General features: G+C 33.0%; 1 protein-coding gene across 1 annotated transcript in view; it reads right to left on the bottom strand.

The window, feature by feature from the left end:
* Nucleotides 1–9,266: 9,266 nt before the first annotated feature.
* Nucleotides 9,267–17,904, bottom strand: part of LOC132720270 (uncharacterized) — a 74,689-nt gene continuing 66,051 nt past the window's right edge. Inside the window, exons 13-16 of the mRNA XM_060704362.1 lie at nucleotides 13,194–13,292; nucleotides 12,737–12,965; nucleotides 11,447–12,206; nucleotides 9,267–9,875 (exon numbers count right to left, since the gene is read on the bottom strand). Coding sequence (XP_060560345.1) covers nucleotides 9,414–9,875; nucleotides 11,447–12,206; nucleotides 12,737–12,965; nucleotides 13,194–13,292 — 1,550 coding nt within the window. The 3' untranslated portion in view covers nucleotides 9,267–9,413. The remainder of the gene's footprint in view (nucleotides 9,876–11,446; nucleotides 12,207–12,736; nucleotides 12,966–13,193; nucleotides 13,293–17,904) is intronic.

Raw genomic sequence — 17,904 nt, 5'->3', positions numbered from 1 at the left:
TTTCACTGCAGTGAAACATATTTTCCGTATTTTCACTGGTGTCTTGCCAGACTACTTTCTTTTAAATTCTGCCAGTACACAAAATTTAAGGGAAAATCCTTCAAATTTTTATATCAAAAAGGAGAAAAATGTATATAATAAACAGAAAATTCAAGTTTTTCTATAAATACATGATTTATTTTCATCTTGTGGCATGAAAATTACCATATTTCACTCGTGGCTACCGCCACTCATGAAATATTTATTTTCATACCACTCAATGAAAATAAATCATGTATTTATAGAAAAAACTTGAATATCCTCTATATATTAATACATTTAAAATGTACAGGATGAGACGCTTAGCATCTTTTATTATCATTTTTTATTATTGCAATAAATCACATGATAGACAAATATTAATGGAAAAAATAACAATATCCATAACATATTAGGCCTACGATCGTCAAAGCAAGAGCATGAAAAAAGAATGGATCTTTTAAACATCCGGATTAGAAATGAACATGAGGAACACAAGTAAAAGGAGCAGACAGAAAGTTTGCATTTTCAAGTGGTAAATATTTTGAATATTTCATTTTTCGTTTTCACATGATTTGTCAAGATATTATAAAATAGGCGGTTCTGACATCATTTAATGTGTATTAAATTTTTACCAGAAGACTAGGCGGCCACAAGTTTGATCATATGATATAAGGATATCAAATATTTGTCATTTTTGGTTACTTTCAACAGATGAGAGAAAAAAAAACGCTTAAAGATCGTATCAATTTCAATTAACGTAACTTAACGTTTTACAGAGTACACATGACCATTTTAAAATTGCTTTTGAACGAAAAGATTTAAGAATTATTTCTTTTTATAAAAAAAAATAATTTTCTATTGAAAAAATTTAAACTCAAACTGGATTTCTTAATAATATTTATCATATTATAGCTCGTTCAGTTCCAGTGTAGTTACTGGTATTCTAATGTATGACTCCCAGTAAAATACAATAAATCAGATATTGTGATAATGTTTATAACATTCAGAAAATCATTGTTTCTGGTCTTTAAAAAGAAAAGTCTAGTCACGTTCTGGTAATGTTAATTTGTGGATTTGTAACTATTAAGATTAATTCATTGCCATGTGTCTTTCTTCTTATATTATATAATTATAAAAATTTTCGTTTGTGAAAAAAAAATGTCTTAAGTTAACACTTTGGTGTTTTGTTAAAAAAAACATACGCATAACTTCATAAACAGACACTATTCTTTTAGAATTTTTAAAGAAGTTAGGAATGCGCCTTCACTACATACTACGGAAGAACAGAGTGGATATTCACATTTTTGTCTTGTTTTCTCTCGTGGCCGCCGAGATTTAACAACATCAACAAAAATGCTATCTCGTAGCCACTAGATATAACTGAAAACAAAAAAAACTTTGCTTTTCTCGTTTCCAAGAGATATTACTGGAAGTAAAAAACAGAAAACAAAAATTCGCTTTATCGTGCTCAGAAATAAATTGCTTTCCAGTTCCTTTCGAAAATGTTTGTTTGTTTTGTTGAATATCTTCTGTGTTATATCTCGTGTCAACGTGGGATTGTTTGCTTTTTCTTCTTAGTTATGTCTCGTGTAAAAAACGAGAGAGCATTTTGTTTTTCGTTTTTTCCTAGGTTATATCTCGTGACCACAAAATAGCATTTTTTTCTGAGTTACTTCTCGTGGCCTCGAGATAGCAAACGAAAACAAATCGGCATGTCAACTCTTAGCTTTCGTAATATATGGAAAAAATCTTTGGCAGCATATTCGTAATGTCGAATGGCTAATGTAATTCATCACTGCGGACTTGAGTTGACAACATATACTTTACTTTATATCAATACTAATACTAGACAGTTTATGACAGAAAAATAAGAGAATGATTTCAAATTTTAAAAGGAAAATGTCAAAGGTTACATCTTTGATGCATTCAAATGGACATTTTTCCAAAATGGCATGATTTGTGTATGGTGTTTTCCTAAAGCATATTCAATGGCTTTGCTGACTAGTACGGATGGTAAATCCGTCGAATGCCTCTCTACAACGATTTGATAAGTTAACTTAAAAGCCTTATCGGCCAAAAGGCGTAATAGAAAAGTTGATGTAACGAACTCACACATGGCTCTTCTTGTTGATGTCTGTAGTCATATTTGAGTCCAAATGATCCATTTCACTTAGTCCCGCAAACCGTTTTATTGTTTGCTTAACGTTGAACTCATTTTAGCAATTGAGAACCATGCGCTACTTGTGCATACTATTTGAATGGCACAACGTGTTAACATTAAATGTTCTTTGGAGGTAGTACGAATGCTTTTACACTCATCTGATTCTTACATCAACTGGTGTGGACGGTAAGTTGCTTTGTAAGAACAAATGCGTGAAATATCATCTTTGTTTGAATGTTATTGCAAGAATTTGAAATAAAACATGATCGCTTGACCAGATTTTTCTGTTTATTGTGAAAAAAAGAAAGTTGAAAAAGAATTACAAAGATAAAAAATTAGTGTCAAAAATGTCTCTTAGATTACAAATGGTTTCTTATTCAAGTACAACTATTCCTGTGCATACAAACAATGCAATACGATTCAATATTGTATTTACACATCATTTAAAATATAATGTCTACTACTAAACTCAAAAGTAATACAAACGATAGCAAAGTAATTACTAGTAAAAGGTTTTAATTTTTCTGTTTTGAAAAAGATGTTATTATTTATTATAGAAAACAAAGATATACGTGTTAATGACACATAATGCTTTATCTGAATGATAGGATTTTTAGTAATTTAAGAATGAAAATTATTTTGGTAAGTACAAAATCTATATACATTTGTAATATCAATATAAAAAACAACATTAAATATATCACAGTTGTTAAAATAACTGACAAATGATATCTATATTTTTAGAATCATACAAACACAACCGAAAATGAAAAAATAGGATAGACAAATACAACTTGATCAAAAACACTTGTATTTAAATATTTCATAGGACACAAAAACTCAGACCGTTTTAAATATGAGCTCGCATGTTTTCAAGATATTTCTGCAACTAAAAAAAACAACACATATTTAAGAACAAACAGCAAAAGAATCTTAACTGAAATATGTCAAATACTGTGTACCAGATGATTGTTTATCTTTTCTATTAAAAACATATTACTAAAGGTGTCTTTGATATAGATAACTTGGCAGTAACTCTTTTTGTCATTATTGCATTTGAGTCATGTTTATTTATCATATTGGGCACAGATTTTAACACATATTGTTGCAAAATGATATGCATTTCCCCTTTCGACGGAACGGATAAAAAGTAATACGTTGAATGTAAATTGCATGTTGCCAGTCGACAAGTTATTTAATGTCATTATCAAGTATCACATGTTACGGCTGTAGTATTAATGTTTTAATAAATAAAAACTTGACACAGATAAGCGTGATGTTTATGATTTCAACGAATCACAATAAAATATTCTTAGAAATATGATATTTGAAGTTGCTGTTGAAATTAAGAGTATCATTACACACATTGCTAAATACATGTATAATACTATGTACCGTTTCCGTTTATATTTTTTTACATGTATTTTTTCCGTTTCAAATGAAACACTTCAATTAAACATCACAAACCCTTTTTGTACACATTCAATCAAGACAAAACAATATAGATGCAATAAGTTTTGAATCAAAAACTCTATAACAGTTTCATAATCGTTGTGATTATATAATTTGAGCAATTTTCTATAACCGCACGTTTGGGATATATAATGGGCGATACTAAACTGCTGACGAATTTTGGACTATTACGTATAGAGGTTACGTAGTGAATGCAAGGGATAGTTCTTTATCCGATTGCGCATAAAAGGGAACACGTTTAATTATTTTACTTTCGATATTAGCGCATGATAGCTTATATTTTTAAAAATCATTTGTTGAGGCTGTGACAAAAATTAATTTTGGTGCTAGGTTGAGTGCATTTCAGCTCTAACATAAACTCGTTTAAAATACATTTCTAGCTATCATTTAATCAAAATTAATCGCTAAACGATCTACATGTAGCTAAAGTTGTTAAAAACTTAATATGATTACGATATTTTAATAAAGGTTTAGAAACGTTTTCATTTTGCGTGCGTTTTAGCGTGCGTATATCGTTTAGCGTATTTCGTTTAGCGTATATCGTTTTGCGTGCGTCTGCGTATTTCGTTTCGTATAGCGTGCGTATAACGTTCGTTCGTATAGCGTGTAACGTGCGTGCCGTTTTTTCCAGAGCGTGCGTTTTGCGTGTAAACTGAAACGTTCACCCTACTGTATATATAAAAAAAGTGCTGCTAAATACATTTTTCAACCGTTTAAATGAATAACTATTACATAAATTTTATTACCTTTGTAAAATGTCAGTTATTTTTTGTAATAAATACAGTATGAAAAACTTGTGTTTTTTCGGCTATGTAACAGTCAGCGTTAAAAAAATGGGAAAGCCGAAAACCACATTGGACACACGATAAGAAAGGTATATGAATAGAAATACTCATAAAATTAGACTTTTCAATCGTTTAAATAATTAACTTTTACTTTTTATTTGTTTATAGTAAAAAATAATCTAGCAGTCGTTTTATATTTACATGCTATATGAACTTGTGTAGTTTCAATAGAGTAAAGAAAATAATTATATAGAAAAGCAATAATATATTTCTGAGAATGGCTACACATCATCTAAATCATTACGCAGTATTCATTTTTATTATCTTTATTATTTATTTCAGTGGTGAACTTTATAGGTTGGCTCAGGGTGAGGTTTTAGATTGTTGAATGTCGGTCATCCATCTTATGTCAACTGTGATATGTCCACATTTAGCATCGTCGGATACCCACGGTCGAACCTTATACTTTTATTTTGTATGTTAACATTTCCCTCACCAAGCTTGAGACTCTGCAAATCACTACATCGCCTGAAAGATGTTACAGCAATAAGGAAGCTTGTTTTCCATGTAAGATGCTTCAGGGACGCTTTAATCAACGGTTCAAAAGGAGTCTCTGTTAGTGCTTGTAAAACAAAAGGTAAATCCCATTCAGAAACAAGCTTTTTTAAAGGTGGTCTTTCATTAAATACGCCATTTAAATGCATTATGACTACAGGGTGTTGTCCAACAGCAAAATTATCAACCCTTGGTAAAACAGAAGACATCATAGATCTATAGCCAGATAAAGTCCTATATGCAGAACCTGCAAAAAAAATCAGATAAGAAATTTATGCATTGTTCTAGAGATGCTGTGTATGGATCAATTTGTTGTTCACTACACCAATGACTGAAAATTTTGAACTTAGATCTATAGTCTTTCTTAGTGCCCATTCGCCATGAGGCTGTCAGTAATTTTCTAGATTTTTCTGAAAGCCTCTTGTTTCATAGTATCTGTCGATATGAGCCATGCAGTCAGATTTAGAATCTCGGGTCGAGGATGTACAATTCTCCCCTTGACTTGAGACAATAGATCCGACTGCACGGGTAGTATCAGTGGTTGTGCAATCAACATTTGCAGTAGAATCGGAAACTAATGTTGACGTGGCCAATTCGGAGCAATTAGAATTAGTGTTCACTGATATTTCTGCATGTGAGACAAAACACGTGGTATCAACTTTATCGGTGGAAATGCATAGGCATACATGTTCGTCCATGCGATTGAGAGGGCATCCACTGCATATGCTGCTGGGTGAGGAATCCAAGTACAAAACAGTTGTGTCTGTTTGTTTTCTATTGTCGCAAACAGATCCATCATTGGAAAACCCAAGATGCTGAAAATTTTCCTCACAACTGTTTTGTTCAAGGACCACTCTGTCTCCTTTACTCTGTATCTGCTCAGAGCATCTGCCAGTATAGGCTTGTCTCCAGCTATATGAGCTGCTTTCAGTGACATGGCATTGGCTAGTGCCAACGTCCAAAGATTCAAGTTTTCTGGCAGAGATTCAGAGATTTCGTACCCCCCTGTTTGTTGATGTATTGTACAACTGTCATATTGTCTAAACAAATCAGTACATTTTTGTGTTTCAGGCGGGGTAGGAAATGTCTTACTGTTCTGATCACAGCTTCCGTCTCCAAACAATTGATGTGTTTGAGTTGTTGTAAAGGAGTCCAACGTCCTTCAACAGTAAGGTTGTTCATATGTCCACCCCAACCCCATGTACTGCTTGCATCTGTGGTTATCGATACATTTGTATGACTCTGTAGATAACCACAGCCCTTGAGAATGTTCACTTCCTGTAACCACCATTGTAGATGATATTTTAGCGAAGGGGAAACTGGTATTACATGTGAAAAAGACATTCTTATGGGACTCCAATTTTGCAGCAAATGAAGTTGGATCGGACGCATGAACAACCTTGCATTTGGTATCAGATCCAGACAAGAAGCTATTTTGCCTAGAAATATTAAATAGTCCCTGGCTGTATTCTGACCCAAAAGTAATTTTTTTGCCGACATTTTCAGGCCCGCAACTCTCTCTGGAGTTGGAAATACTAACCCCTTGTCTAAAGCAAACTGACCCCCTATGTAAGTTACTGATTGTGAAGGGACAAGATTGGATTTCTTTTTGTTGACTATGAAACCTAGCTCGAAAAGAAGATTCAGCATTGTTGTACGATTCTGAATCAGATAATGTTTGGACTGATTTATTGATAACCAATCGTCTAGATAAGTTAATAGCGTATGCTTTGTTTTCGAAGATGTGCAGCTACTACTGCTGTGATTTTTGTAAAAACTCTTGGAGCTACTGTTGGTCCAAAGCATAGTGCTCTGAATTGATAAACTATTCCCTTGTAACAAAAACGGAGATATTTCCGATGCTTTTTGTGAATAAGGATGTGAAAATAAGCATCCTTTAAATCTAGACTGAATGCCCAATCCCCTTTTCGAACTAGATTCAGCACTTTTTTCATAGTATCCATCTTGAAATGTGTTTTCCTGAGATATATGTTGAGGGGTTTGAGATTTATTACTGGTCTCATTTCCCCATTCTTTCTGGTTACCAGAAATAATGTACAGTAAAAACCGGTTCTTATCATAGTCGGATGGACTGTTTCTATAGCATTTTTCTTTAAAAGCTTTTGAATTTCTATACCGATTAAATCTGAAACTCTTGAATTAATAAATTCCAGTTTGTAGCCATTTTGAACAATATCTAAAACCCATTGATCGTTTGTTATTTTCTGTCATTCTGCAAAGAAATGACTGAGTCTTCCCCCAACAGGTATCTCTGGAAATTTTGCTATTGTTCTTACCGAGTCATTTTTTATCTGATCGTCCACGATTTGGAGGTATCGGGACGGTTTGATTTACCATAGCTGAATGCCCTGTCTCCCTGGTATTTACTGGAAGGCTTGACTACAGATACTGTGACTTTTGGAATACGACATGTATCTGAACTATTGGAGGAAGGTGCAGTGCGCTGTCTGTCATATAATGGCTTTTTCGCAGGTGGTTCATTTCATTAGCCTTTGAATTTGAATTCAATTTGCGTTTATACACTGTATCTTTTTTGTGAAAATCTGGCAAAAGTTCATCTATTTGCTTTTTTCTTTCTTTGTGTTGCTTTAACAAAGTTTCAAAATCTGGACCAAAAAGCCCCTCACCTGATAGTGGTAAACTTGAGATTTTCCCATGATCATGTAATTCAAAGAGAGATGTGTCAGACATAGCTAAAGAACTTCTAATTATGTGGGAAAAGGCTCCTGTCCGGCCAAACTGATCTATACTTCGGGTAGTGATAGCAAAATATTTCTCACTTGTTTAACTAGATCTTCAAAATCAAAATTACCTGTGAGAAGTACCTGTAATAAATTCCCAAGTCCTTGTTGAACATAGGCCTGAGTTATCATTCCTATGCGAGCTGCATTGGAGACTTTGTAGGCAATTCTTTCTACACTCTTGCAAGGTTGAGAATATAAACTGGTCATCCCTTTGGGTTAAGAATTTGCAAAGGATGCTTTTTCACCATGTTTCCTTATAAGGAAATATTCAAATAATGGATCAATTTGAGGTACTTGAAAAAAAAAATCTGTTTCTTTACTAACTGGAAATTCATCAAGTAGATTTTCATTATAGGCTGACAAATGTTGTGGATTCTTAGTCCTATAACTGTTTGAAATTACAGATTTCTGAGCATCATCAAGTAATATACCATTCTCTTCGGGTTCTTTACTTGGTAAAAGAGCTTCTTCTCCAAATAATTCGACAAGACAACTTTTTTGTTTTTTCAGAAAACGTTGAATTTGAATCATTTTTATCAGGCGACTTCTGTAATTCAGAATTAGAACCTTCTGGATCAATGTCATTCAAACAATTATCAACATCCGTATTTGATGGAATTGTAATAATGTCATCACGTTTTGATAAACCTGAATTCTTATCCGAATTTCTTCTTTCCGAAAAATCGTCATATGTACTATCAGAATCAGAATATGGATTTCCGGGAGAATGTTTGGAAGATAAAATACTAAATAGACGGTCTTACTTACTGTCCATACACTGAATTTTCGAATCAAATTTTTCTTCCAGCTTCTGATATTTAGTTTTTCACGAATCTTTGCTTCGAGAATTTGAACGTTTCTTAGTCGGGGTTTTCCCTTGAAACTGCACATAATCTCCCTCGCCTTCTAATTGCGCTTCACGTCAATGTTACTCATTCCTATGCAAATTGGAATCCTCTCAGTAAAATTTATTTGTCGCTGAATATAGTCTTATCAATAGTTTTTACTTCATTGAAAAATATTTAACTTCAGACAGTTAGTAACCCTGTGAGTTTTTTTATTTGTTTTTCTTTTTTAGTTTCTTTTTCTAGGAAATGTGGTATCTACAACGTTTCAAAACTTATATGCCTATAATCTTTTAAAGCCCGCTGATGTTGATTGTATAAAGGCATAGAATGACAATCATGCAAGTTAATTATGTGTGGCGAATAACAAAACACCTAAAAGGTGTAGTAAACGGAAACTACACGTCGCTGACGGTAAATACCGAAAATGAACGGATAAATACGTTTATTTACGATGATGTAGTGGGCGGGAAAATGGGCGGAGCTTATTTGATCTCCTATTGAAAAACGTGTAAAGCTGGATTACGCAGATCCGAATGATGATGGTTTGACAATGTAAAGCTAAGAAAATAATTTCTGGTGTGTCGGCGTATACACGAACAATGAGTATTCCGCATGTTATGATGGACACTGGGTATTGCTACTATCAGAAAAACAGTTAATATTTTGTCGTTTAACAAAATTTATTAAGTTGAAATACATGTTTACAATATTAAATCGGCAATCCCAATCCCAGAATACAACATTGGAGTTTACATACAAAGAAATACAAGTGCATTTTGTCTGTAAACAAACTGTTCAACTCAGATCAACAAGGCTCGATTTTTGGCAACGAATTGCCTCCATAAACCGGAGGTCTCACGCATTGACCTAACATATTTTTAAAAGCCTCGGCCACATCGTCTGCGGTCGGTAAATTATATAATTCATCACCTGTCGGAAAGAACGATTCTTTAATGCTTTCTAATTCTTTTTCTATATCTAAGGCGGTAAAATGACTTTCCTGCTTTCTGTTCCCTTCAGTTTTATTTTTTTCTCTTTCTTCTTTGCTTTGCCGTAGTTCTTTCTTATCATGTTGATCTATTTTCGGCCCTGATCTGTCTTCCTTTTCAGCTTCAAAATCTTTTTTTCTGATGTTTAAGTGTTCCTCCGATGCTTTCATGTCAGGGGAGTTTCTGATTGAAAGATAATTTTTACCATTTACTTGTAATTGCTGCTCGGTACCCTCCACCTTTTCAGACATGTTGTTTTCGGTGTTATCAACTTTCTCCTAAATAAAAAATAACAAGTATTTAAAATGTGTCAACGATAATATGTAGAGGATATGTGTTTGTTTGTGTGTAAGATGAAATTTTATTTCATCGAGTGGGCTTAAAACAGTATTCTCACGAGTGGCGTAGCCACGAGTGAGAATACTGTTTTTACAGTTCACGAGATGAAATGAAATTACATCTTACACAACAAACAAACAAATTTTCTTTTTATTTTATGCTAAAAACAAGTTAAAACGAAATTTCCTTAATATTAACGTTAATATTAAAATCTGTTTTCCCCATTGAGAGCCTCATTTAGTCGAATTTCTCATAAATACAAGAAGTCTTGGGCTGAAAAAAATAAGTTCGACAGTCAACATTCAATGGCGATGATATTATTCAGTTTATTAAAAAAAATATGAATGATCGCTTATTTTAATAATAAAAACAAACAATTCTAGTAGGAGAAAAAGTCCAACCATCCATCCATATTTCTGTTACTTACTGCGAATTTATATTAGACCTGGTCTGGCTTTGTTAAATGTAAGCGCCGCCATTTTTAAAAGTTGTGTATTTCACAGGAGGAAATTAATTGTGTTTGATTTAGAGGGATATCATTTGGATGTGTTAGTCATACACCTTTTTTTAAGAAAGAAAACTTATTTGAGGATTGTAACAGACAATAAAGTGTTGACAGGTGTGTAAACATTCAAAAAAAGGCTAGGAAATTGGAAAACTTGGAATTGTTGAAAGGCTGCCATACAAACGCTTGGTTGTGGGCTGATGGCTGCAATTGCTTTTTAAGTTTTCATAAAGCATACGGCAGTTATTGCTCGTAGAATACTTAAATATGCCCAAATGTCATCAAGAGCAGTTTTGCATGTGAAAGGAATGTATTTTTCAGACTGTATAAATGAAACAAAATAAATAAGAGACGGTATTTGGTAATTGGTAATTTGAATGAATAGAAGTAAGTTTTCTTCTTTTCATTACTTTTCACATTTAAGTTATTTATCAGTTTCAGTGCTTTCCTTTAAACAGTCTGACATTGTCAGAATTGTCAGCAAAAATAAAATTGAAGTACCGCATGGGGAAAATCTTTAAAAAGTAGTTTCGTCAATGAAAAGTGTGAACTTATATTTTCATAATTTTCACAGTGAAATTATCAATATTAATTTAATTGTCACGGATAAATCAGTAATCCACTAAAAAGCATAAAATTAACAGAGATATAGCCATTTAAATGAAACATATATTATCAGTGCATGTATATAATCCTCGTGATGTTCTATCAGGTTCATTAGACAATAAGATATTCGTTTCAATATACTGCTAAACTGCAAAGCATTGACTATTTTCATTAAACAACTAAGCGAACAGGTTTAATTCAATTAACTGTACTAAGTGAAAAGGTATTTAATGGCACGGAATATTTAAAAGGAGCGATAAACTTTATATTAAAATGATAATTTGCAAATCCTACATTACTATTCTAGCGTTACGGAACTAATTATTTATGATAATATCTTGGTAAAATTCATTCATTTTGAATCAAATTCACTAAAATCTGTTATCATACAAAACATACTTCTTCTTGTTCAAATAGTGGTTTCCCGTCGAATCTTATGAACAAATACGTTTCAGAAGTGGTTTCATCATAGTCAGTATACTTTGCCTTCAGATCTGTCAATAGCTTTGTTCTTGCAACGTTCCCGTAAAAGTCTAAATCATCGTATACTTCTTTCCCCATACAAATATTTGCTCTTCCGCTTTTTAAAACGTATAATGTTTCCTTATCTTTTGTTTCTATTTTGTAAGGTTCACAAAACCCTGCGTATTTGACGGACAATACTATGCTTTTACTCACATGGCATTCGTTTAAAATACGGTTTATAACAAAATCCATGTATATGTCATAGTCATTTTGACGGATCGGCATGATATCTAAACGCATATTTTCTAATGCATTTCGAATATTATAGTTATCATTTTTTAATCGTTTTTTATTTTCCTGAATTGTTGATTGCTTTGTCTTTCGTTTTTCACGTCTATTAATTGGCTTTTTACAGGTTTTGTTCAACTGGACTGTAGTGAACGTTTCCTGACGATTGGTTATTTCATTTGTAGGATCCAAAGGTCCGGAGGAAAACTGAGCAATTTCGAAAATATGTGATTCACTTGACCTGACATGTTTTCGGGTCATGGCTTTGTCTTGTGTTTTATCATCACACAGGGCCATGTACATGAACTGTGCAGGATATGAAGCATTGCGCCCAAATGATGTTCGGTCAAATGTGTACGGGTCTAAAGTGTTACATATTGACGTTGATACTTTCATTGGCGGGCTCCTATAAAGAAATATACAGTTTGAAAAATAAAGGATAAATGTATGTTTCTTTGTAAATTTACATTGTGAAAATAAAACATCTAGGTGATTAATAAACTGATGTTTGTATTCGTTAGGTCTGAAACTTGTAATGTAAAATTATATTATAATTAGATTATCTAGAAGATATTCATTGTATTCGTTGAGGATAAAAATTGATACCAAGAAACATTATTTGTATCTTAACATTTAATCTTAAGCAATCATAGTATTTCTTCACCGGTTTGTCATCATTTCATTGGGGTCCCTTCAGATTGTAGGCAAGCCTCTTGATTTTGATAATTGACAATTTGGTAAATGAAGATTATTTTTACAAAACTTAACTTAACCCAAGATATCAGCCAAACCCTTATTTTCTTATAATGTATGATACACATGTACCATATCCTACATAATTTTTATTTTTAAAGATTTTGACTCTTCTTTTCGAAATCGTGTCTTCGTTATTTCATTCTACGACTTACGATACTCAATTATTTAAAACAATCATACTTTTTGAACTCAATTACTAGGTCTTTAGCATCCTGTTCCTCCATACATGCCATAACGGCTTCCTCTATATGTTCAATCGATGCACGTGCACGTCCTAAACATTTAAGCCATCTATAGAACACATTAAGGTATGCATGAATGACCCAACCAGACGTATGCTGATTCTTTGTCTCCATCTCAATTTCCTCAACTGTATCATGAACGCTTCTCGGCAATGACTGACAACCGTCTACAGACAAAATGTAATTCGTGTTTTTTAAATTTAGTTTATTTTAAAACATAATGAAAGAAAAAACGACTGCCAGAAATTCTTTACTCTGTCTCATGATATCTGACATCATTCAAATAACTGAGAACACCCAAAATAAAGTAGCAAGTCAACAGAGTGCTAAAACCTTCAATTTTAATTTATGAAAGTGTAATAATATTAATATATATATATATTTAATGTACTTACTGAGTAAATGATACGCAAAAAATTTCCAGCTAGTAGGAGACAACGATTTTGATAGCTTCAAGAAAACCGTGTCCCAGTCGATTTGTGATTCAGGTGTACCTTAAAGTCAGATAAATTTTGTTTTATATAAATAGTGAAGAAACAAGAGCTATGTCAACATGGCCATCACCCGCCGAAAGTGTTTGCTCATTGAAGAATGTATATGTAGTAGAGCAGAATCATTCAATTTTAAGGATCTTTTGGTAATGAAAACTGATGACTGAAGTGATTACAGATTTGAAACCTATGTAAATACTGATGGCTGAAAATAACAAATGGCAATAACTGAAAATAATGCAGGGTAGGTAATCATTCTTGTGTGCTGCACCCCTCCTCAGTAAAATCTATCCACCTATGAAGTTTCAAGTTGATACCTCAAATACTTTTTGAGATACGCTCCCGACAAAAAAGTATGAAAAAGAACAAAGGGCAATAACTAAAAAAAATATAGGGAAGAGTTATCATTCTTGCGCACAGCATTCCTCCTCAATAAGATCTATCCACCTTTGACATTTCATGTTGACATCTCAAACACTTTTGAGTTATGCTCCACTCAGGTGAAAAATTAAGTATGAAAACATATCAAAGGGCAATAACTCAAAAAATCATGAAAGGTAGAGTTATTATTTTTGTGCACTGCACACATCCTGAGTGATATCTATGCACCTATGAAGTTTCATGTTAATATCTCAAAGGCCTTTTGAGTTATGCTCTGAACAAAAATTAATTCTGAAAAATAACAAATGGCAATAACTCAAAAATTATGCATGGTAGAGTTCCTCAAATACTTTTTGAGATACGCTCCCGACAAAAAAGTATGAAAAAGAACAAAGGGCAATAACTAAAAAAAATATAGGGAAGAGTTATCATTCTTGTGCACTGCACTCCTCCTTAATGAGATCTGTCCACCTATGAAGTTTCAAGTTGATACCTCAAATACTTTTTAAGATAAGCTCCCGAGAAAATAGTATGAAAAAGAACAAAGGACAATTACTCAAAAATGTATATAGGGAATAGTTATCATTCTTGCGCACAGCATTCCTCCTCAAAAAGATCTATCCACCTATGACATTTCATGTTGACATCTCAAACACTTTTTGAGTTATGCTCTACTCAGGTGATGAAAAATAACAAAGGGCAATAACTTAAAAATTTAAAAAGGTAGAGTTATCATTATTGTGCACTGCACACCTCCTTAGTGAAATCTATGCACCTATGAAGTTTCATGTTGATTTCTCAAAGGCTTTATGAGTTATGGACAAAAATTAATTTTGAAAAATAACAAAGGGAAATAACTCAAAAAATATGCAGGGTAGAGTTATCATTCTTGTGCACTGCACTCCTCCTCAGTAAACTATATACACCTATGAAGTTTCAAGTTGATACCTCAAATACTTTTTGAGATAAGCTCCCCACAAAATAGTATGAAAAATAACAAAGGGCAATAAATAAAATATTATATAGCAAAGAGTTATCATTCTTGCGCACAGCATTCCGCCTCAATAAGATCTATCCACTTATGACACTTCATGTTGACATCTCAAACACTTTTTGAGTTATGCTCCACTCAGGTGAAACATTAAGTATGAAAAATAACAAAGGGCAATTACTCAAAAATTATGCATGGTAAAGTTATCATTCTTGTGCACTGCACTCCTCCTCAATGAGGTCTATCCACCTATGAAGTTTCAAGTTGATACCTAAAATACTTTTTAAGATATGCTCCTAACAAAATTGTCGGACGGACGGACGGAAGGTCGGACAGACGGACGGAGACTATTACTATATCCCCCGCCGCCTTTTCGGCCAGGGATAATAACCAAAGCAACCATAAAACATTTTTTATACTGAAAAGAAACAACGTTGCAGTAAGGACGCGACGTTGTTCGACAATTTTCATCTGTGGAGGTCTACACTGATCTATAGCTAATGATGTTTAAATATTGATTGAACGTTGATTATTGTCACAGTTTACCTTATTTAATCAATATATATATTATACTTCAGAAATTAATATGAGAAGAGCACACGACAACGTCGGAGTAAGTTCAAAAAAAAATAAAAACTTCTAGTTTAGGGCCTGCTAAACTTTCATACCGCTAATTTTGTGTAATTATTATCGAAACAATATTTGAGCCGTGCCATGACAAAACCAACATAGTGGGTTTGCGACCAGCATGGATCCAGACCAGCCTGCGCATCCGCGCAGTCTGATCAGGATCCATGCTGTTCGCTTACCAACTCTTTTACAAGTCGAGAAACTGATAGCGAACAGCATGGATCCTGATCAGACTGCGCGGATGCGCAAGCTGGTCTGGATCCATGCTGGTCGCAAACCCATAATGTTGGTTTTGTCGTGACACGGCTCATTTATAATTAATTGTTTAATGTTAAAAAATCGGTAGACCTATAAATATCTTTTCTTGATTTTCAATAATTTTCTGTAAAACATGTTTTTGTCGCTATCTTTTGTTGTACCTATACATTAAATTAAATGTGTTTTTTATACTTGCAGATGAAGAAACTATCTCTTAATTGCTAAAAAGTATCCAATATCCAAATATTGTCCAATATTTATCAAAATAATGGCCATTAATTTTGTGTACGTGCACATGTGTGACTTAACTTTCTTAGTTTGGAACGTGAACATTAAATGCACACATCTCCTTCAAACATGTCAACTTCTTATACTTAAAAATTAGATACTAGGTGCAATCCTTGAATTTGAGTTTTAAAAATTTATGTTTGATATTTGTATAACATAGAAATGTTCCTATAATTTGTTTTATATTAAGGCTTTAGTTTCTTAAATTCTTAGTAACGCAAAACTCATTCTTTATTTGTTACCTGGGAATGACAGTTTGTGGACAAGAACCTTTTAAACATCATGTAGATCAGTATATGTGTGATTTAACTCAGACACACTTTAACTAAACAATCATGCTATCAAATAATCATGTCTTTCCTACAACTGTCAGTTTTACAAATACAGTGTAATTCCCTATAAAGTCAACTACCAAGAATGCATGCATTTATAATTATTTTATGAAACGGACACATGACTGTTGATGGCTTCATGAATCAAAAGGAAGGAACATTATTTAGATAAAAGCATATCAAAAGTTTTTGTTTTTTTTTCAAATAGAAGTGATTAATAACAATGGTAAATCTAACCCCCCCCCCAACCCCCCTATAGGGGCACAAAAATATACATTCTTTTACTTTATTATTCCATATTGGATATGTTTTATAGTCCCAACCATATAACCGATAGTGATTGTTTCATACACACAAAATGAGACAGTAAAGCATGGAATTTTTATCTCTTTTTCTCACTCAAAAAACAAGTTATTTCAAGTTGATAATGGAGGGAAATAATTTTCAACCTTTGCAAGGAATGCATGGATTGAAACAACTGTCCATTGTCAATACAATAGGAAACATGTTTTAAGTGAGGTGAGAAGCTCCTTAAACTGCGATTATGTGACAGTCAGAATTAAGTAATCTCGGCACAGAGCGCTCTTATCTGTCCATTCTCTCGCATGAAAGAAGTTTCTCTAAACATAATAAGGAAATATTTTGGCACTTTCTCTTAAGAAGATGTACTTTTTTTTATTACCCCTCACTTTTTTCGTAATGCTAATTTCCCATAGGCCTCTGGGAGTTATTTTTACTGTTAATGCAAGTGTACCACGTGACTAAGAATTTTGTACTGTTACACAGGTAACAGTATTTTAACAGTATAAAATCTGGTCACGTGGTCTATTTTCTAAATAAAATGAAATAAAATGGCCGCCATTTTTTTCTCGATTCATTCTTATTTTCGACGTTAAACCCCGACAGGACATCAATTTCTTCTCTGGAGTAACTATGACCCTCATAAAATTTAGTTGTTCGCACCCTGTTGAGCTTTTCGCGTATAAAATATCTTTTTGTTGAATAGTCAAAAAGTGAACATCTGTTTTCAACGGAAGTAATTGCAATGTAAATAATTATGTGTCAAACAGGAACATGCATACGATTTAAGCACGCAACAAAGGATTATTTAGTGAAAAGTTACAGATATGGTGGACAGGCATAGGATAGCATCGTTATTTTGTCAAAAAACATGCTAAGAATATTCTGGAAACAGAAGGATCAGGTTTCACAGATCATAAACGTGTTAATGTGTTAGTGATTTGTTTTCTAAATAAAACCTAGCTTATTGTATGTTTATGATTTTGTAGATATTATCACTTGCTTAAAGAATAAAAGAAAAAGAAAACTTCTCAAGTAGGCCTAAAGTACACTTAAAACTTAAAAGGTAAGGACAGTTTAGTTATTGTTACTCATTGCTTATTTTTGTTACAGTTAGATTAAGTTGACAATTTCAGATCATCATAGTATTTTTGTTCGGGGTAATAAAGTAAATAGCACATGGGTTTGTGAGTAACAGTAAAAATAGCATCCCTCGTAATAATACTGTTACCCTCGGCTACGCCTCGGGTAACAGTATTTTCCTCGGGATGATATTTTTACTGTTACCCACAAACCCATGTGTTATTTATATAATGTAAAAATATTTGTAGTTCTTAAAGCCACTGACCCCCAGATGGTAAAATGGGAAAAAAATGAAATAAAATTTCAAGTTAACAGTAAATACTAATCTAGTTAGGTTTATTGTATAAATCCA

Source organism: Ruditapes philippinarum, unplaced genomic scaffold, assembly GCF_026571515.1.
Source record: "Ruditapes philippinarum isolate M1 unplaced genomic scaffold, ASM2657151v2 ctg4692_1_1_1_1, whole genome shotgun sequence".
NCBI classification, from domain to species: domain Eukaryota; kingdom Metazoa; phylum Mollusca; class Bivalvia; order Venerida; family Veneridae; genus Ruditapes; species Ruditapes philippinarum.
This window is presented reverse-complemented; position numbering and strand designations above follow the sequence as displayed.